This window comes from Grampus griseus, assembly GCF_964374135.1.
Source record: "Grampus griseus genome assembly, chromosome: 6".
Classification (NCBI taxonomy): Eukaryota; Metazoa; Chordata; class Mammalia; order Artiodactyla; family Delphinidae; genus Grampus; species Grampus griseus.
This window is the reverse complement of record NC_139000.1, coordinates 33,507,475-33,528,882: the sequence shown is the minus strand read 5'-3', so window position 1 is coordinate 33,528,882 and position 21,408 is coordinate 33,507,475. Positions and strand designations below refer to the sequence as shown.

General features: G+C 49.4%; 1 protein-coding gene across 1 annotated transcript in view; it reads right to left on the bottom strand.

Moving 5' to 3' along the window:
• CORO2A (coronin 2A) overlaps positions 1-21,408 on the bottom strand; it is a 56,455-nt gene that overhangs the window by 1,409 nt on the left and 33,638 nt on the right. The window contains 9 exon segments of the mRNA XM_082656955.1: positions 4-184; positions 1,076-1,166; positions 1,492-1,604; positions 2,528-2,624; positions 3,317-3,421; positions 4,079-4,195; positions 4,931-5,110; positions 6,336-6,485; positions 8,860-8,976. Of these exon segments, the coding sequence (XP_082513081.1) occupies positions 4-184; positions 1,076-1,166; positions 1,492-1,604; positions 2,528-2,624; positions 3,317-3,421; positions 4,079-4,195; positions 4,931-5,110; positions 6,336-6,485; positions 8,860-8,976 (1,151 nt within the window).

Here is a 21,408-nt window from a genome sequence, read left to right as displayed (position 1 = left end):
CACCGTGGCGCCCTCTCCTCCAGCAGGGAGAGGGGCCTCCTTCCATCTTCTGCAGCCAGCTTTTCTGTCTGGTTGAAGAGGCGAGGCGAGGTGTGGGGCCTGGGCTTGGAGGGGGGTCTCTCTGGGGGCAGAGGCTGGGGGCTCAGCAGCTCGGAGCCAGGCCTAAGGGACATCAGGACTGGCCCTGGGAGGGAAGCAAAGGGCTGGGTGAGGACTGAGTGCCCCTGAGCAGGTGGGCATGGGGGGCACTGACACACGCAGACACACACAAGCCACACGGAGACACAGAGATACACATGACACGTGTGGGCGATATGGCTACACGCAGACAGGCACAAACCCACAGACCAGGGCAAGCAGAGTGCACATACACACTCGTGTGATTATCTAAGCGAGGCTTGGTTTGTAGGGACTGCCCCCAGAATACCGCGGGCCCCTCGCGCCTGCACTGCACTCTGCCGTCTACCAGTTCATGAATTCTCCCAACACCCCAAGAAGCAGGGGAGGCAGGCAACATGGCTACAATGAGGAAACCGAGCCCAGAAAGGAGCGAGACTGTCTAAGGGTTACACATAAAAGGGAGGGGGTGGCATGCAGCTCCGGGGGCTGCAGCAGGGGTGGGAGCACACACTGCCTCCCCCTGCGCAGGCCCTTATGTTGACAGGCCAGGGAGGGAGAGTCAGGGCAGGCAGAGTGGGCAGAAGGGCCCGGGCGGGGGCTGCTGCCTAGAGGGTTTCTGGGGTCAAAGAGTAATTGCAGAGGTGGCGGGAGGATGGGCATGGGGCATCCAGCTGAGACTCTCCCGTCACTCTGCACAGCCCAGAATTTAAAGACGTTTTCCCTGGAGCAAAATCCCTTGATTCGGAGGGAGTTTCCTGAGCCACTTGGGACAAGCCCCTCCCTTCCTGGACCCATATGCGACCATCCTAACCACTGGGAACCGACTGTCAAGGACCAGTCCTCTGGGGTTACGGGAGGACATAAATACCAGCCAAACCCCTCTCAGCTACTTGGGGCCACTGGACGCTCCGTTGTCCCCCACATTCAACCGAGGCCTTTTCTCTGCCTTCCTCACCTTTATTCATCCCACTGAGCCACTCCTGGGCCGTCAGAGACGGCTGGGCACCTGCCGTGGGCGGGTAGATGTCCTCTTGGTAGGATTCCGACTGCAGGAGAAGTCAGGACAGTGAGAGCTGGGATGGTGGGGGAGGGCCCTTAGAGATCCAGGGGTGCAGACTCCCCCCAACCCCTGTGAGTTGAGGAAACTGAAGCCCAGAGAGCAAAGGGATGTGTCCAACGTCACAGAGCAACTCAAGAGCAGAGGTGGGAGGGACAGTGTGCTGACCACGAGAAAGGCTTCCCCTTGAGGAGGGGCCATCAGCCTCCCTGTTGCTCCCCCAGGGGCGTGGGCTCCAGGCTCCAGGTCCCGGGGTCCTTCTTCTCCAGGAGGGGTTCCCTACCTCCCTCGGAGACGGCTCACACCACCCTTACCCGCCGGGGTACAATCATGGATATGGGCTCAATGAGGCTTTTGGTTGTAATCAGCTTGTAGAAGCGGAAGATCTCACAGGAGGACACGTCGAGACCTCTCTTTGGCATAACACCTGTGGGGAGATGACCAAGGAGGGCCAAGAGATTCCTCAGGGTGGGCTGGGGCCCCGGGGACCCAGGGTGAGTGGCAAAGCCAGGCTGAACACCTGGAAGTGAACAGAGACCAGCCTCTTTCCACTATCCTTCCCTTAACAAACAGTCCTACATTGGACCAGGTCCCGAGCTGGGGAAATGAGGTTGAAATCCTCAGACTTTCTCCCCTACCTTCAAGGATTTTAGCTAAACTTTTACAGAAAGTGTGCTCTGCTCAAGGCCCTCCATCACCCTCCCCATAGCTCCCAACCCAGATGCTCTTATTAGAGCAATGCCAGCTTTCCTTTGATTATTAGTGTTAGCATACTATCTTTCTCCATCTTCACTTTTTTTTTTTGGTCGTGCAGCGTGGCCTGCGGGATCTTAGTTTCCCGACCAGGGATTGAACCCGTGCCCCCTGCAGTGGAAGCACGGAGTCTTAACCACTGGACCGCCAGGGAAGTACCTCCATCTTTACTTTTAATCTAGCTGTGTCTTTATATATAAGTGGGTTTCCTGTAGAGGGCATATAGTTGCATCCTGTTTTGTTTTGTTTTGTCTTGAATCCCTAAACACACTTAAAAAGTAGGACCTCTCTTAGGTCAGTGTTCCCCAACTCCTTGCTACTGCTGTAACTGCTTAACTTTCAGCTAGAACACCTTCATCCTCTCCCCATGCTGTGCTCTGCTTCCCTTTTGGCTCTTCAAGTCTTGCCTCCTCCAGTAAGCCCTCCCGGACTTCTTCCTGTGTGCTCCCAGAGAACCTCCCACATACCTCAACTAGAGCTCCCATGACTCAGAGCGTTGACCCGCTGTCTCCCTCCCCAATGAGGGGCCCTCTAGGGCGAGGCCTGACTCATCCCCGTCTCCCCAGGCCCCAAGTGGCCTCAGTGTCCCGCACTCACCGATCCCCTTCTGTGGATTATAGGAGCGGTACTCGGTCAGGTAGTTCAGGTGAGGTTTGTCGGTGCTGACCTCATAGTAGCGGATGTTCCCGTCTCCCTGTGGAGGGGAGGGCACCGCTCAGAGCCGGGCCCCATCAGCCCCCCACCTGGTCCCCACTGCCACACAGCAGAAACCTGGAGAGGACTGTGAGTGAAGAGCTGGCAGAGCCGCCTCTCACAAGGGCAGAGCAGAGGACTGCCACCAAGGCAGCAGGGCACCAAGGCACCTCATTTTAACACTTAGTCCCCACAACCATGACCCAAAGCCCACACAGATGCCTCCAAGGCAGAGGTTCTGGGAGCACAGGCCTGAACCCCACTCCCATCTGAGAGCCACACACCAAGGTCAGAAGTGGGGTTCCTGAGACCCTGGGGCATTTCTGGTTGTCACTGTCATAATGACTGGGGGGGGGGGAGGTGGGTGCTGCTCCTGGCATTGGTGGGTAGGGGCCAGGGATGCCAAGTACAAGATAGTCTTACCCAGTGAAGACCTGTTCTGCCTCAAATTTGAAGGTGCCCCTGACAGAAAACACCGACTGGTCCCTCCTTATCTGGACCCAGAACTTGGGAGGGACTAGCTCAGGGTGTCAGGCAAAGCCCTGGTCCCAGGTGTTCTTGTGGAGCCAGGAAGGTGAGAGAGGGGCGAGGCTCACCACAGGGGGAGAGTATCTAGCCACTCCTGCCTGTCCCTGCCCCTGTCCCGTACCCCAACGGCACCAGGCCGCCACCTCCCTCCCGTGTCAGACTGACCTTCCCCACCACGTAGAGCATGTTGGTGTCCGAGTCATAGAACGGAAACAGCACGCCTGAGGAGCCGTCGAGGTCCTCCTCTGCGAGAGGCACAGAGAGGTCATCCTGCAAGGGAAGGGAGACCAGGAGGGCCTATGGGTCACTCATGGAGTGCCCCTTGGTGGTGCTAAGAATTCCTGTCACAGGGCTGTGTGTGTGTGTGTGTGTGTGTGTGTGTGTGTGTGTGTGTGTGAGAGAGAGAGAGAGAGAGAGAGAGAGAGAGAGAGAGAGAGAGAGAGGGAGAGAGAGAGACCACCTCCTTTTCCCTTGCTAGCATTTTACCTTTAACGAATCATTTCTCATACACATGATGTCATTCCAGCCCCCCTCCTCCTGTTTTATATCTACTATAATGCAAGGAGATTCAGACAGAGAGGAAGCGATCTGTCGAACTCCGGCCAAGTGCTCCTTGAAATCAATACTACTTGGCCTGGTCTTCTTCCCCATCCCCACCCCCACCCACCTTGAACAGGCAGCTCCTCTTGCCCACACACCTCCCTATTTCACTCTAAGGGCTTGCTCCAGCTGTTCCCTCCGCCTAGAAGGCCCTTTCCTTCTCCTGCCCTTCCCCCCACCTCCAAGTCCCGATCCCAAACTCAGCCACCTCCCCTCCCCCACGTCGAGGCTTCTCCTGGGTCCTGACCCCTCCCCTTCCTTGAACAACAAGATGCACAAGGTGTGGTGCTGGTGAGGGGCGCTGGTAGGGCTGCTTGGGAGACTCACCTGGTCCCACAGGGCCATCTGCCGGTTGTTCCATCGGGATGTGCCCGTGGACAGCAGCTTCTTCAGGTTCCCCAGAAATAGCACTTTGTTGGCCCGGTGCCCCTTATAGCTGGCTTCCTGGAGGGACATGTGTGGTCAGGGACACCCTGTCTTTGCTTATGCTGCTGCTCCGCCTGGAATGCCTTCTTTTCTCAGCCCAGCTCTGCCTGGAGAATCCTTCCAGAGGCACCACCTCCAGGAAACCTTCCTGGGTCTCTCCCATCCACATAAAGTCTCTCCCACTATTTTTGTTGAGAGTTCTTTCTCTGAGCTAGGACAGAGGTAAACTTCAGCCCAGCTCCATGTTTTTGCTAAAAGATTATTATTGAGCATCCACTATATGCAAGGCATAGAGCTGGGTGGCCACTGTCACCTGGGATATCTCATTTAACCCTCCCAGAGGAAGGATTAATGGCCCATTGTTGCAGATGAGAAAATAGATGCTCAGAGATCAGAAAGTGCTTGTCTAAGGTCACACAGTGGATAACAGTGGTGCCCTGAGGTTTCTTGACCCCATGTCATGCCTCCTGACAGAGGTGAGGCACAATGACAAGCTTTGGAGTTAGACCAGGTTCCAGTCCCAGCTTTCAATGTGAGCAAGTCCCTTAGCCTCTCTTCAGCCTCAGTTTTCTCATCTGAAAAATGGGTATGACATATTCTACACCCCCCCAACAGATGGGGATAAACACGCATGAAGGCTTGGCCAGAACATTAACATCATTACTGCCCTGTTCTCAGACCTCCCCCACCCTGCCATGCCCACTCCACTCCTTGCTCCTCTGACCCCAAGCCAGACCCCAGCCCAGCACTGACCTGGAGGACGGCCCCTGCTCGGGGGTCGAGAACCCGAATCTTGCGGTCTTTACAGGTAGTGGCCAGCAGGCTGCCGTTGGTGTTGAAGGACATGGAGAGGATCACGTCTTGGTGACAGTTAATTGTCTTCACGGGGCTCATGATTACAGCCTCCTTTGTATCCAGGTTCCAGACCATCACCTGCATGGCAGAGAGCCGGCTCTGAGCACAGTGCATCCCCCCGAGCCCCGCCCTGGCCTCCACAGTCACGCGCCAGCCAGGCTGCAGTGAAACACGGTATCCCCGGGAGGGAAGCCACAGATGGCAGTTTGGCCAAGAGGCCTCGGGTGGGAGGGTGGGTCTGCTGGCTGAAGCTGCCACGTGGCAGGAGGGGGAAGTGGGGAGTCAGGCTATCTGGCAGTGAAAAGAAAACGCCATCTGCTTGGAGCAATGAAACATCCATGCTGGGAGGACCCCAGGGGACCAGATAGTCCAGGGGGTTTCAAACAGTCATTAGCAACAGTTTCTACCACACAGATAACAAGGGCTGCCATGTTTAGCTACACAGGCTGTGCACTGCACAGCTCCAGGGCAACCCATTCCCGTAGTCTATAATGCGAATAGCGCCCCCTGGAGTTGTGTACAGATAAACTGTACAACCATAAGCAGTAGCACACCCTACATAAATAGATAATAGAGCACTTCTGATCAGAACGGGGTAAAGGACCTCTCAACCACTCCCATCCCACATCAACCCCATTTGTGTGCAGACTGAGAAACTGAGGCCCAGAGAAGACAAGGGACTTTCCCAGGTCATACTGCAAGTCAGGGACGGAGTGGGAATAGAATCTAGGTCTCCTCTACTGTGAATTTTCCCAATCCACAGGGCCCACAGCTTGCTAGCTTTGAAATCAATCGAGCAGGGGGAGGCATCTCTGGGCAGGGTCCAGCCCATCCCCTCCAGAAAGACTAATGGATTGAATAGTGTCTCCACCACCCCCCCGCCCCCACCAAACTCATATCTACCTGGGACCTCAGAATGGGACCTTATTTGGAAACAGGGTCTTTGCGGGTGTAATGCGTTACAGTGAGGTCATGCTGGATTTGGGTGGGCCCTACATGCAATGGCTGGTGTCATTGCACGAAGAGGAGGGGATGTATAGATACACAAGAGAAGAGGGCAGGAGACAGAGGTGGCCTGGAGTGATGCAGCTACAAACCAAGGAATGCTTGGAGCCACGAGAACCCAGAAGAGGCGCAGAGGGACTTTTCCCTAGAGACTTCGGAGAAAGCATGGCTCTCTCCTAACACCTTGATGTTGGATTTCTGGCCTCCGGAACTATGTGAGAATACATTTCTGTTGTCTTAACCCACCAAGTTTGGTCATATGTCAGGGTAGCCCTAGGAAACTAATACACAGACCCACCTTGTAGTCATAGCCGGAGCTGAAGAGGATACTGGCGGCTGTGGGGTGCCACTCCACCAGGCCCACTCTGCGGGCGTGGCCCACCAGCTCCTTCTTGCAGACCGTGAGGTTCTTTGCCAGCAGCTGCTTGGGGATGTCCCAGATTTTAATCTGTCAGGGAAGACACGGTCCAAGGGAAGGGTTAGCTGGGGTCACCCTGGCCGTCCACGACCCTGAGCCGCAGAACTGGCAGTGCTCAGCAGACAGTCCGGGGGAGCTCTCTCTGTGTCTACCTCTCACTCAATGGAGAGGCAGCTGGGGCCCCTCAGAGAGACAGGCGCTTTGCCAAGGTCCTCCAGCCCAAGCAGGGGCTGGAGATGAGCCTAGGCTTCTGGTAATCTTTGCCATTCTTAGAGATCTGAGGCAGTGGGTGAGTGGATGGGCCACAGGCCTGATTCCCAGGCTGAATGTCAGAGCACACCTGCCTCTCAGCCTAGAATGCCCCTCAAAGTACAGTGCTCTACCCCCTCCTGGTCCCCAAGGCTCAGGGTAGAGCTTCAAATGCCAGGAGAAAGGGTCTATGCTATCTCCTCAGGGAGCCAGGGAGCCAGGGAGCCAGCGCAGCCTCTGGAGCAGGACAGGGCAGGGATAACCCCCAACCACTTCCGTTACAGGGGCCCCCTTGGATGGCCCGGAAGAGGAAGACTAAAGGCCAGAAGGCAGGGTTGGATGGGGTCACAGGCCTGTATTCCACAGTGAGGGCCTGGGAGGAGGGGCTGGGGCTTCCTTCCAGAGCAGTGTTGTTGAGGATGGAAGGGGCTTACATGGTAGAAAGTCATTTCCCCATCACAGAGGCATACAAACGGAGGAACAGAGGATGCTACAAAGGGTGACAGAGCCCAGGCCGGTGTTGACTTAACGTCCCTTATTGTCCTGCAGGGCTCTCAGGCCCCTATGTGGTTGTACGTCCTCTTTCTCTTAGGATCTATGGGCTTTCAGGTAGACTTCTCTTTTAATTCAGCATTTATTTCCTGGTCATCCTGGATTTAAAACGGAAAGCCAACCTCACAATAGTGCCAGGCTCCAGATAGATGGAGTCTGGTCAGGGCTGTTACCAAACAGAACTGGACCTGGCTGGAGGACAGACTCTGGGCAGGCCTGTTTGGTAGAAACAGACACCGTCCCTCAGAGCTAGAGGGTCATCCCTGCCACTCCCAATAGTTGTGTCCACTCTTCCTGCCCCCAGGGCAACTGGGAAGGGACGGGTGATGAGGCTAGCTAGGAATTTAATAAAGACCTTGAAGGGAGCCTTCAAAGCAGGCCTGAAAGGGCAGGTATTCCAGGAGTGAACACAGAGTCAGATACTCGATATCCTGTCAGAAGCCCTACACTCATTAGAGACAAGGTCAGTTCTCACAGGGCCCAGCTGTCCCTTTGGTGAAGCCACATCGGCAGACACTGTCCTTTATGTTCCTCAGCAACCCTCATATGGAAAATGACACAAGTCTTCTTAGAACTTTCTACCTGCTTCTCTCTATGAACGGGTCTGTTTCCTTTGATCAGACAGTGAGGCTATTTCCTTTTTTTGCCTTGGCTGCCAGGCAGCTCCAAGCTAAGCCTGGAATTCAACAGCTGCAACCCTCCATAGTTAAATTCCTCCATCTGTGGCTGCTGCTCTTTAGGGAAGTGGAACAGCTCAGTGGAAAAAGATTGGGCTCTGGAATCAGGCCTTAGTCGGAACCCTGGCTCTGCCTCCACAAACTGTGTGACCTTGGGCAAATTGCCACATTTCTCAGATCCTCAGCTTCTGCATCAGAAAAACATCCTACCTTGTGGGGTTGCTGGGAAGACTGAGTGAAGTGATACGTGTAATGAGAGTCAGGAACACAATGGGCTCACAATAAAGGGTAACTATGACTTTCATCCTTATTTCAATCATGTGATCATATCTGTGTCTTTTGTTTTAAGCCATACCCGCTGAGTTTTAGAAGTAGGCAGAGAATATATTATAAATAACACCAAACGTTGTGGAGTCAGGGACTGTGATCCTGGTACAGAACAGGGGCTCAAAAAGTTGGTGGGACTGAAGCTTTTGGGATGGTTTTGGTGTTCACATTCATTTAAGGCTCCCACTCTTATCCTTTTAAATCTTCCCTCCCCACTGTCTATGAGATTATGTGGCACAATATTTTCAGGCCACAGTAAAAATGCCCTTCACAGCATTTTACAGTTCCCCCAAAAGATGGGCTTTCGCACTGGGAAATGAATCTCACTGGATTTTCATTAGACGGTTGGGAGCTATTATGCTCATTTTATAGATGGGGGAACTGAGACCCATAGAGAGGAGGGGTGGTACCCCGAGTCCCACGGAGCCCAGAGCTTCTCCTCCTCAATCTAACTTACCCCCTCCGCACACAGTGACCTCACCTCGTGAAGGATGAAGGAATCAGGAACGTCAGAGCTGAGTCTAGACACCATGCCATCTCCCTCTGCCCCAGTCCCACTCCTCTCGGGAAAGGGAAACGCCTCACGCACTGACACTCACCGTGGCATCTTCAGAACAGGAGGCGATCTCAAAATCATTGAAAGGGTTCCATTTGACGTCTAAGACGTTCCCTCTGTGCCCGCAGACCTTTGGGTAGTGGGGGTCCAACTTTCCCGTCTGTAAAACAGTACCCAGGAAGGTTGGGGAGGGAGGGGGCTAATTCCACTTTAGCACCTGGAGGGTCCCTCGGGCAGCAATCACCGAGTAGACAAGAAAACGTACGGGGCAGAACTGGGAGTGAATCTAGGACTTACCACTAACCCCTGTGTGATCCTGGGGGAGTCACGGCGCTTCTCTGAGCCTCAGTATCCTCCTCAGTAAAATAGAGGCGATGATAGGTATTTCAGAGCGTTCATGTGAGGATCATAGGAGACGAGGTGTGGGAAGGGTCTAGCACAGTGCCTAGCACAGGGTAGGTGTTCAGTAAAAGGACGTTTCCCTTCATATACTGCTGGTGGGAATGCAAAAATGGTGCAGCCACTGTGGAAAACAGTCTGGCAGCTCCTCAAAAGGTTACACAGAGTTAGTACATGACCCTGTAATTCTACTCCTAGGTATAGCCTCAAGAGAAGTAAAAACATAGGTCTACAAAAAGACTTGTACACCAATGTTCACAGCAGCATTATTCATAATAGCCAAAAGGTGGAAACAATCCACATGTCCATCAATGGATAAATGGATATCTGAAATGCAGTATATTCGCACGATGAAATATTATTCAGTCAAAGAAGGGAATGAAGTACTGACACATGCTTTGACGTGGGTGAACCTTGAAAACATCATGCTAAGTGGAAGAAGCCAGACATAAAAGGCCACATACCGCATGATTCCACTAGATGATGTACCGGATGTAGTTTCACTGCTTGAGCAAATGAACACACCCCCTGGTACCTGGAATTCAGAACCCTGAATAATGATATGAAAAATCCAGAATAGGGGGAATTCCCTGGCAGTCCAGTGGTTAGGACTCAGCGCTTTCACTGCCGAGAGCCTGGGTTCGATCCCTGGCTAGGCAACTAGGATCCCACAGGCCATGCAGTGGGGGGACAGGGGTGGGCGGTGGGATCCAGAATAGGTAAATCCATAAAGACTGAAAGCAGAGCAGTGGTTGCCTAGGGCTGGGGGGAGGGGGCAATGGGGAGTGACTGCTAATGGGTGTGGGGTTTCTGGGGGTGATAAAATCATTTTCAAATTAGGGGTGATGGTTACACAACCACGTGAACATCTAAAACTCATGGAATTGTACACTTAAGTGGTGAATTTTGTGGTATGTGAGTTATACTTCAATTAAAAAGAAAGAGCATTTTCTTCCCTTCCCCTCTTTCCTTCTGAGAATTCCTGTCCAGGTGATAGGAGGACACACAGTTTTCACAGCTCAGGCTACACAGCCCTGAAGCTGAGATTTCCTGGGCCATGGGACAACTACACCAGTTCAGCCACAGAAACCAGCAGCTGGCAGGGACCAACACACACATCTTACACACCACACTGCACTGCCCCGGCAGGACAGGGACCAGGACCAGGCCCTCTGCCTGCCAACGCAGGCACCGCCACATCCACTAGCCAGCCTCAGGTTCTGCAGCCCACCCACCGGAAGGCTCCACTTTTATATCTAAGTGAGGGAGAAAGTGGAGAAGAAAACTGGCCAACACCCACCCATTCACCACATCTTTACGAGGAACCTAGGGGACGGGCCCTATGCGAGGTGCTGGGTGAACATAAGACGTAGTACTTGACTTCACAGAACTAACTGTCTCATGATATTTAAAAATTAATTTTGAAGAACAGAGTGAGCTCAGGGAATACCCACGGTCTCTCCTTCCCTCACCTCCCAAACTCTGCAGAGACCACTGCACTCTTGTGGGACGTCCTGAGACCGTGCCCAAGGGAGATGAAGCAAAGACCAGTGATGGTCCCTGGCCTTGCTTACTAGGGCAGCAAAGCAGGGAGCTGCTGTGAGAACAGACACAGGACACCCCTGTTCACCCCTGGTAAACTAGAGGACAGACAACCGAGACTCTGGTTCACGGCGGTTTTATGCATGCATCTTAGTAGCTCTGCAAACAGGCTGTGGTCCCGGGCTCCCCTTCAGAAGTACTCTGCCCAATTCCGATCTTGCCCCTCGGGAAAGGGTCTCAGAAACCTCACCCTAGACTGGATCCCTTCCTGGAGGGGGAACGCTATAAAGCACATTATTTGACAAACTGGAATGTGAATGGTAGATTAAAGTATTGTTGCAACGTTAAACTGAGTGAATTTGACAATGTCCTGCGGTTACCTCAGAGAATATTCCTATTTTTAGGAAACACACAAGTATTTAGGGATAAAGAGTAAAGATGTATGTAACTTACCCTCAAAGGGTTCAGAAAAAAGAATACTTTCACATACACATTCAGAGAGAGAGAGAGAGAAAATAAAGGAAAGGCTTTGGACTTGTGTCATTTGATAATGATGTGTGAGGAGGTGAGCAAAAGTTCCATTTCTTTTGGATGGGTCTGGCTCCTCCATGGATAGAGAAAATGAGCCCCTGGGCAGGGAAGAGAGCCTCTGTACATTGTCTGCCTCAGACCTGGAGGTGCCTGAGAGCCATGCCTGGCTCTGATGGGCGCTCCTCCCAGGCCTCTAAGAGCAGAGGCCCCAGCCCCACACAGCTTCTCTTCCTTCTCAGCAAGCAAGGGATGGCTGCTCCTCCCCAGAGGCTGGCAGGCTCTGTGTCTTAAAGGGTTTGTGTGGAGGACTGACATTAACAGACATTAGCCAGTCTGATGGGCTATTGACCGGGCTGCTAAAAGCCCTGTCAGGGCAGGGACATTTATAATTAGGAGGCCACTGCTGCCTTTCAGCCCATTAGGCCAGCAGTCAGCCAGGGACAGGCCTCTGATTTACGGGGATGCAGGCTCTAAATCAGAGGAGATACACCTGCCCTCCTTGTAGACCCCAGGCAGCTGCTCAGCCTGGAGAGACGCCACCTCTGAGTCTCTGAGGGGCCGCCCTGGGGCAGACGGAGTGAATGGGACTGTAGGACCCATAAGGCAGAGCCAGGTGGGTGGAGGACCTCAGTTGCCAGGATGGGAGAGGCTGTAGGGCTATTGTTGTGACCGCTAGGGCTCACAGGGAGCCGGCTATCCCCAGAACAGCATCAGAGTCATGGCCTCGGGAGACCCTCCCCACAGCCCAGGTGGACATGGGAGGCAGAAGTAGGCTGCACAGTGTAGAAGAGGTTAGGCAGGCAGGCTGATCTGGCTTCCTGGGTTTGAATCCCTGCTACAGCACTTAGTGCTGTGTGATCTGGGGCAAGTGACCTCAGCTCTCTGTGCCTCAGTTTCTTCATCTACAAAATGGCAACAGTAGTAGAATCTCATAGGGTGGGTATGAGGATTAAATGAGTTCATACACATAAAGTGCTTAAGACTCTGCCTCGGGAATCCCTGGTGGTCCAGTGGTTAGGATTCAGCGCTTTCACTGCTGGGGCCTGGGTTCGATCCCTGGTCGGGGAACTAAGATCCGCGCAGCACGGCCAAATGAAAAAAAGAAAAAAAGAAAAAAAAAGAAAAAGACTCTGCCTGGTACATGGTAAGCTGTCAGGAAATTCACCAGTTTAAGTTCATCAGAACTCACACATTTATTAATTGTGATAATAATTAATCACAATTACCCAGTTTTATTGTTGCTCAGTATGTTTCAGAGGGGCCCAGGGGTGTACTTAGTGTGAGGCCAAGCTTCCATGGGAGGCTCCTATCACTTCCTACACAACTGATGGGCAATGGCTCCAGGGGGGCCCTCAGTGAATAAATTGATGTCTTGATGGTCCCACTGACGGACTCAAGAACATTATCACATCTATAAGGAACAGGTTTGCAAGTATTTTCTTCAGGAATCATACTTTAGGGAGTCATTTATGTGCCAGGCCCTGTGTTAGGGGCTCTGCTAATATTATTTGATTTACCTCCAACCACCCCAGGAAGTAGTGCAAAAATCCCCATTGATAATGCAGAAGCTGGGGGTCGGAAGGGTTGACAATCAGAGCCACTCCATCCACGGCAGAACCATGAGAACTGGGAAAGCTTCCTCTCATTCTTGGTCTGCCTCTTGCTATCCTCACACCATAGTTATCATCAGCATCATGGAGGCCTTTCACTGAGGACCTACTATGTGCCAGGTCCTATGCCGTGTGCAAGTGGTGGCAAAAGGTGAATTACTCATGGTCCATGCCCTGCAGGAGCCTCCAATCTGTGGAGGTGACAGGATGTAGTGTAATCAGGGCTCACAGAGAGAAACAGAGGCAGAAGAAAGGCCCTGGGGGGATTAATCGAAGAAGGCTTCCTGGAGGAGGAGGCCTTTCAATTGGGCCTTAAAGAAAGGGAGACTTTGACCAGGCTATGGTGAAGGGGAGGCATTTCAAGCCAGAAAGGCTGGGCCTTAGGTAGGTTTTAAGCAGAGAGGATGCTAAAGCAGACAGCAGGGAAGGTACATTGATGGGTAGGACAGTAGAGGAGGTCAGAGAAGAGGGGAGAGGCTGTGGGCATGGAGACAGTCACCCTGCACAGAGAGAGATGCCCATGGAGAGATGGACAAGTCGACAGATGAGTCATGTCCTAACTAGAGGGGGTGAGACTTAGCCAGAGGGCTCCCCAGAAGAGACAGTTGAGCAGGGGAAAGATGACAGGAGTGTTCCCTAATCCTGCGAACACACATGCTGCTAAAATGCAAATCATGTTCCCAGGAAGCTTTAGGGCAGAGCGTCATTCATCAGCCCTCCCCTCACATACACAGATGAGCATGGGGAATGTTCACCATAGAACCCCACACCCAGGGCTGAAAGTGGTGAACTGCAGAGGCTATCTGGTAACCCTGCTTGGTTACCTCCAGAGATGGGAAGCTCACTTCCTCCCTAGCTGGTTTATTCCACTTTTAGACCTTGCTGAACTGTGAGAAAGCGCTTCTTACTCGGAGCCTGGTGTAGCGTCCCTGTGGCCCTCCCTGCTCCCCTCACTCTCCATTTCTGGTTCTAGCTCTGTCTTTCGGGACCCCATAGATACCCCCACTCCCATCCCACTCCCCCGGCCCCAAGGCCAGCTCCTTGATATTTGAAGGCAGAGGACCCATTCCTTGAACATGTTCTTTTCCAGGCTTAATAGACCCCTAGAACTGGAAGAGACTTTCCCCCCAAATAAAAAAGTAAAATCGACTAGCCTATATCCTGCATTTCTAGAAGGGGAACCTGAGTGTGGAGGGGACAGGTGTATGCTGTGGAAGGCTCTAAGGTTCAAAACGTCAGCTGGGATGGGGATGAAGGATTTTGATGAGCAAGTCAGGACTTTGTGTGCAGGCAATGGGGGGTCCTGGGAGGTGTTTAGGCAAGGGAGTGACATGGTCTGACATAGGCTTTAAGAAGGGTCCAGCTGGCCTCTAAGAGCACAGCAGTGAAGTGCTCCCCTAACCCCTGCTCCCAGGCACCTGTTCGCCATGTGTCAGGCCCATGCCCGACTCTGGCCTGGTCCACTCCCAGTGATGCTGCAGGGCACACCCCCAGGGCTCTGCCTGCTCTTGCTGGCATTCCTCCCGACCTCCACACCTCACAGCAAAGTCCACCTCCCACTCTGATGCAGTGGGTCTGCTGTAGGCCGGGCGCCAGGGTCCAGAGCCCAACCTGGCATGTCCCCAGGCTCAGGGCAGGCCTGTCCCCAGACCTTCCCACCGTGCCTTTTTTCCCAGAGCACAGCCCTTGGTTGCCTAGGCTGCAAGAGCCACCCTGCAAGGGGCTCACCCTGGGCCTCAGCGTGCAAGAGGAAAGGACTGCGGAGTCACTCCCCTCGGGACACCTGACAGCACCTGGGACAGCCTGGCCCTTCTGAGAATAACTTCTGGGACATGGTGGTGAGGCCAGGCACCTTCCAATCCTCTTTCCAATAAAGAACTAGCTAGCTTGTCTCTTCCTTCCTTCCTTTACTAACACTCTCTGTGCCCGGATGGGACTTAATCCCTGGTAACTGACAAGGAGCCAATGTAAACCAGAGGTAAACCTCAGGAGTGCAGGTCAGCTGAATGAGAGTGGGGCCCAAGACCATGCCCAGGTCTGGGTCCTCACCCTTCCTGCTCAGGGTCCTTCAGGCAGTCAGCTCCCTGAGCCTCAGCATTCTCATCTGTACGATGGAGCAATACTTCCTAGAAAATGAGCTAATAAAGGCAGAGCATAAGCCCTGTCCCCGCTGACTACATGAAAAAGGGCCCGCAGGCCTATCTGCCCAGGTAAGCACTGCATGATGGGACCAGCATGTGTGTCCTTTCCCTCTCTCAGCCTCTCCCCCCTGTTCCGTCACACTGGATGTGGTTACTTAAGAAAATGCCAACCAAATGCAATGCGTGGACCTTTCTTGATCCTAATTCAAACAAACCAGGTGCAAAGAGGCACTTATGAGGCGGTCAAAGGCATTTTTACGTAACAGGCAATCGGTTGGCACAGGAGATATTGTTGATGCTGTGATCATAGCATTGTGGATATGTCAGAAAATGTTACTATTTTTTAGAATTGCAAACTGAACTTTGTGGGGGTAAAATGACAAACTGTCCAGGATTTGCTTTAAAAAAAAACTTCAGAGGGGACTTCCCTGACGGTCCAGTGATTAAGACTTCGCCTTTCAATGCAGGGGGTGCAGGTCTGATCCCTGGTCGGGGAGCTGAGATCCCACATGCCTCACGGCCAAAAAAACCAAAACATAAAACAGAAGCACTATTGTAACAAACTCAATAAGGACTTTAAAAATGGTCCACATCAAAAAAAAAATCTTAAAAAACAAACAAACAAACCTTCAGGGGAAAAAGGGGGATGGATGAAGCAAGAGTGGCAAAGTCTTCAAGATTCTAGAATCTGAGTATGAAGAGTTCATCATATGTTTTTAACCTACCTTGGGTTTGAAAGTTTTTCCTAATGATAAAAGAGAACTAGAATAAAAAAAAAAAAAAAAGAACTAGAATAGAGCCTAGCTGCTGAAAATGTAGTTTGTAAACCAGCAGCACTGGCATCACCTGGGAATAGAGATGCCAGATTTAGCAAATAAAAATAGAGGATACCTAGTAAAATTTGAATTTCAGATAAACAGCAAAGAACTTTTTAGAAGTATGTTCCATGTAATATTTTGCTTATGCTATAAAAATATTTGTGAAAATATCCTGGCAGTTTCTTATAAAACTGAACATATAACTACTTTATGATCCAGGGAGATTGCACTCCTAGGCATTTATCCCAGAAAAATGAACTTACTTATGTTCACACAGAAACCTGTACACACAAATGAAACTTCAGTTCCACAAGAGACCATTCCTGTATATTGAAGTATGTTTTCTAATTAATATTTTTATATTGCTATGTTTATTCTACTTCTTGAATTGATTCCTTTTAGGTATAAATTCTCTTCCTTCTCCCCTCTGATGTTTTGTTAGTGATATTCATGATACAATAAATTCAAATAATATTTAAAAAAGAAATAAAAAGAAACCTGTACACAAATGTTTATAGCAGCTTCAATCCTAACAGCTCCAAACTGGAAACAGTCCAGATGGCCTTCAACAGAGAATGGTTCGACAAACTGTGTGCAACCACACCACAGAATACTACTCAGCAATAAAAAAGAATGAGCAGTTGATACACACAACAACCTCGATGAATCTCCAGAGAATTGTACTGAGTAAAAGAAGTCAAGTGCAAAAGGCTACATACTGTATGGTTCTATTTGTATGACATTCTTAAAATGGCAAAAGTATAGAAATGGAGAACAGATTTGTTCAATTGATGAAAATTTATAAGCGCCAACTGTGTGTGCCCAAAAGGTGATATATGGGTAAGCAAAGTACTAGTTCTTCCCCCCTTACCCCCCATTGCAAGTACATTAGGAGGTGCTACCAGAAAAACACAAATGACTCTAATTCAAAGTACTCAGGGCATGATATCCTAAGAAAGGAATGTGCTGTAGAATATGTCATAAAAAGGAGAATGCTGTGGACATTTGGGGGAGGGATAAAAAGTGGCTATTCATGAACATGGTACATATCTCCATTTACTTAGGGCATCTTCAATATTAGTCTTTCAATGATCCTATGTAATTTTCTTCTAGTAAGTCTTTTTTTAAAAAATTAATTTATTTTATTTATTTATTTTTGGCTGCATTGGGTCTATGTTGCTGCACGCAGGCTTTCTCTAGTTAGGGCGAGTGGGGGCTACTCTTCGTTGCAGTGCGTGGGCTTCTCACTGTGGTGGCTTCTCTTGGTGCAGAGCACAGGCTCTAGGCACGCGGGCTTCAGTAGTTGTGGCACGTGGGCTCAGCAGTTGTGGCTCACGGGCTCTAGAGCACAGGCTCAGTAGTTGTGGCACATGGGCTTAGTTGCTCCACAGCATGTGGGATCTTCCTGGACCAGGGCTCGAACTTGTGTCCCCTGCATTGGCAGGCGGATTCTTAACCACTGTACCACCAGGGAAGCCCTTTCCTAGTAAGTCTTGCTCATTTATTCCTAGGTATTCACACTTCTCTTATTCTACTGAAAATATTTACATTTTCTAAGCACTCTTGGTATGTAAAAATGCAATTCATTTTTGTATTCTCATTTTTTATCCAGCCACCTTCCAAACACTCATTTTCCTTTTTTTTTGCATACAGTTTATTTTGACAATCAAGATATGGCACAGTTCCCTCACCCCCCAAAATACTTCCTGCTGCCCCTCTGTAGCCAACCCTTCCTCAACTCCAGCCACTGGCAACTAGTGGTCTGTTTTCCATCCCCATAGTTTTGCCTTTTCCAGAATGTCACATAAATAGATGCATACATATTTGCCCTTTTAAGTCTAGCTTCTTTTACTTAGCATGATGCATCTGAGATTCATCCTTGTTGTTGTGTCACTAGTTGTTCATTTTTTTTGGAATTTTTAAATTTAATTTTTTTTTATACATCAGGTTCTTATTAGTTATCTATTTTATACATATTAGTGTATATATGTCAATCCTAATCTCCCAATTCATCCCACCACCACCTCGCCTGCCACTTTCCTCCCTTGGTGTCCATACGTTTGTTCTCTACATCTGTGTCTCTATTTCTGCCCTGCAAACTGGTTCATCTGTACCATTTTTCTAGGTTCCACATATATGCGTTAATATATGATATTTTTCTCTTTCTGACTTACTTCACTCTGTATGACAGTCTCTAGATCCATCCACGTCTCAACAAATGACTCAATTTCGTTCCTTTTTTTTTTTTTTTTTTTTTTTTTGCGGTACGCGGGCCTCTCACTGTTGTGGCCTCTCCCGTTGCAGAGCACAGGCTCCGGACGTGCAGGCTCAGTGGCCATGGCTCACGGGGCCAGCCTCTCCGTGGCATGTGGGATCTTCCCGGACCGGGGCATGAACCCGCATCCCCTGCATCGGCAGGCGGACTCTCAACCACTGCGCCACCAGGGAAGCCCAATTTCATTCCTTTTTATGGCTGAGTAATATTCCATTGTACATATGTACCACAACTTCTTTATCCGTTTGTCTGTTGATGGGCATTTAGGTTGCTTCCAGGACCTGGCTATTGTAAATAGTGCTGCAATGAACATTGGGGTGCATGTGTCTTTTTGAATTATGGTTTTCTCTGGGTATATGCTCAGTAGTGGGATTGCTGGGTCATATGGTAATTCTACTTTTAGTTTTTTAAGGAACCTCCATACTGTTCTCCATAGTGGCTGTATCAATTTACATTCCCACCAACAGTGCAAGAGGGTTCCCTTTTCTCCACACCCTCTCCAGCATTTGTTGTTTGTAGATTTTCTGATGAGGCCCATTCTAACTGGTGTGAGGTGATACCTCATTGTAGTTTTGATTTGCATTTCTCTAATAATTAGTGATGTTGAGCAGCTTTTCATGTGCTTCTTGACCATCTGTTTGTCTTCTTTGGAGAAATGTCTATTTAGGTCTTCTGCCCATTTTTGGATTGGGTTGTTTGTTTTTTTAATATTGAGCTGCATGAGCTGTTTATATATTTTGGAGATTAATCCTTTGTCCGTTGATTCATTTGCAAATATTTTCTCCCATTCTGAGGGTTGTCTTTTTGTCTTGTTTGTAGTTTCCTTTGCAAAAGGTTTTAAGTTTCATTAGGTCCCGTTTGTTTATTTTTGGTTTTATTTCCATTACTCTAGAAGGTGGATCAAAAAAGATCTTGCTGTGATTTATGTCAAAGAGTGTTCTTCCTATGTTTTCCTCTAAGAGTTTTTTTGCGGTACGCGGGCCTCTCACCGCTGTGGCCTCTCCCATTGCGGAGTACACGCTCCAGACGCGCAGGCCCAGTGGCCATGGCTCACGGGGCCCAGCCGCTCCGCGGCACGTGGGATCCTCCAGGATCGGGGCACGAACCCGCGTCCCCGGCATCGGTAGGCGGACTCCCAACCCCTGCACCACCAGGGAAGCCCCTCTAAGACTTTTATAGTGTCTGGTCTCACATTTAGGTCTCTAATCCATTTTTTTTTTCTTTTTGCAGTATGCGGGCCTCTCACTGTTGCGGCCTCTCCCGTTGCGGAGCACAGGCTCCAGACACGCAGGCTCAGCAGCCATGGCTCATGGGCCCAGCCTCTCCATGGCATGTGGGATCTTCCCGGACCAGGGCACGAACCCGTGTCCCCTGCAACGGCAGGCAGACTCTCAACCTCTGCGCCACCAGGGAAGCCCTCTAATCCATTTTGAGTTTATTTTTGTGTATGGTGTTAGGGAGTGTTCTAATTTCATTCTTTTACATGTAACTGTCCAGTTTTCCCAGCACCACGTATTGAAGAGACTGTCTTTTCTCCATTGTATATCCTTGCCTCCTTTGTCATAGATTAGTTGACCATAGGTGCGAGGGTCTATCTCTGGGCTTTCTATCCTATTCCATTGATCTATATTTCTGTTTTTGTGCCGGTACCATATTGTCTTGATTACTGTAGCTTTGTAGTATAGTCTGAAGTCAGGGAGTCTGATTCCTCCAGCTCCATTTTTTTCCCTCAAGACTGCTTTGGCTATTTGGGGTCTTTTGTGTCTCCATACAAATTTTAAGATTTTTTGTTCTAGCTCTGTAAAAAAAATGCCACTGGTAATTTGATAGGGATTGCATTGAATCTGTAGATTGCTTTGGGTAGTATAGTCATTTTCACAATATTGATTCTTCCAATCCAAGAACATGGTATATCTCTCTATCTGTTGGTATCATCTTTAATTTCTTTCATCAGTGTCTTATAGTTTTCTGAGTACAGGTCTTTTACCTCCTTAGGTAGGTTTATTCCTAGGTATTTTATTCTTTTTGTTGCAGTGGTGAATGGGATTGTTTCCTTTATTTCTCTTTCTGATCTTTCGTTGTTAGCGTATAGGAATGCAAGAGATTTCTGTGCATTAACTTTGTATCCTGCAACTTTATACCAAATTCATTGATTAGCTCTAATAGTTTTCTGGTGGCATCTTTAGGATTCTCTATGTATAGTATCATGTTATCTGCAGACAGTGAATTTTACTTCTACTTTTCCAATTTGTATTCATTTCATTTCTTTTTCTTCTCTGATGGCCGTGGCTAGGACTTCCAAAACTATGTTGAATAATAGTGGCGAGAGTGGACATCCTTGTCTTGTTCCTCATCTTAGAGGAAATGCTTTCAGTTTTTCACCATTGAGAATGATGTTTGCTGTGGGTTTGTCATATATGGCCTTTATTATGTTGAGGTAGGTTGCTTCTATGACCACTTTCTGGAGAGTTTTTATCATAAATGGGTGTTGAATTTTGTCAAAAGCTTTTTCTGCATCTATTGAGATGATCATACGGTTTTTATTCTTCAATTTGTTAATATGGTGTATCACACTGACTGATTTGCATATATTGAAGAATCCTTGCATTTCTGGGGTAAATCCCACTTGATCATGATGTATGATCCTTTTAATGTGTTGATGGATTCTGTTTGCTAGTATTTTGTTGAGGATTTTTGCATCTATATTCATCAGTGATATTGGTCTGTAATTTTCTTTTTTTGTAGTATCTTTGTCTGGTTTTGGTATCAGGGTGATGGTGGCCTCATAGAATGAGTCTGGGAGTGCCAAACACTCATTTTTCTAATTATTTGACTCTACTTTCTTTTGGTTTTCTATGTAGACAATCACATCAGTAAACAATGTGGTTTTACCTCTTCCTTTTCAATCCTTATACCTTTAAGTTATTTTTCTAATCTTACTGTGCAGGCCAGCACCTTCTTGCCAAGTTTTGTTTTTTGTTTTTTTTGGCCACGCCCTGGGATCTTAGCTCCCTGATCAGGGATTGGACCCAGGCCACGGCAATGAAGTGCAGAGTCCTAACCACTGGACCACGAGGGAATTCCCTAAAGGGATGTTTCTCACATTCCTTCTTTATGATGATGTCTGCACCATATTAATAAAGATAACAAATATCACCAATATCACCAATAATGGGACAAACTGATATCATGTGTTACATGATTTAATAATGAACTGAGGATATATCACTTGTTTAATGCTCTTGCCAAAAATGTATAACGTGAATCTAATCACAA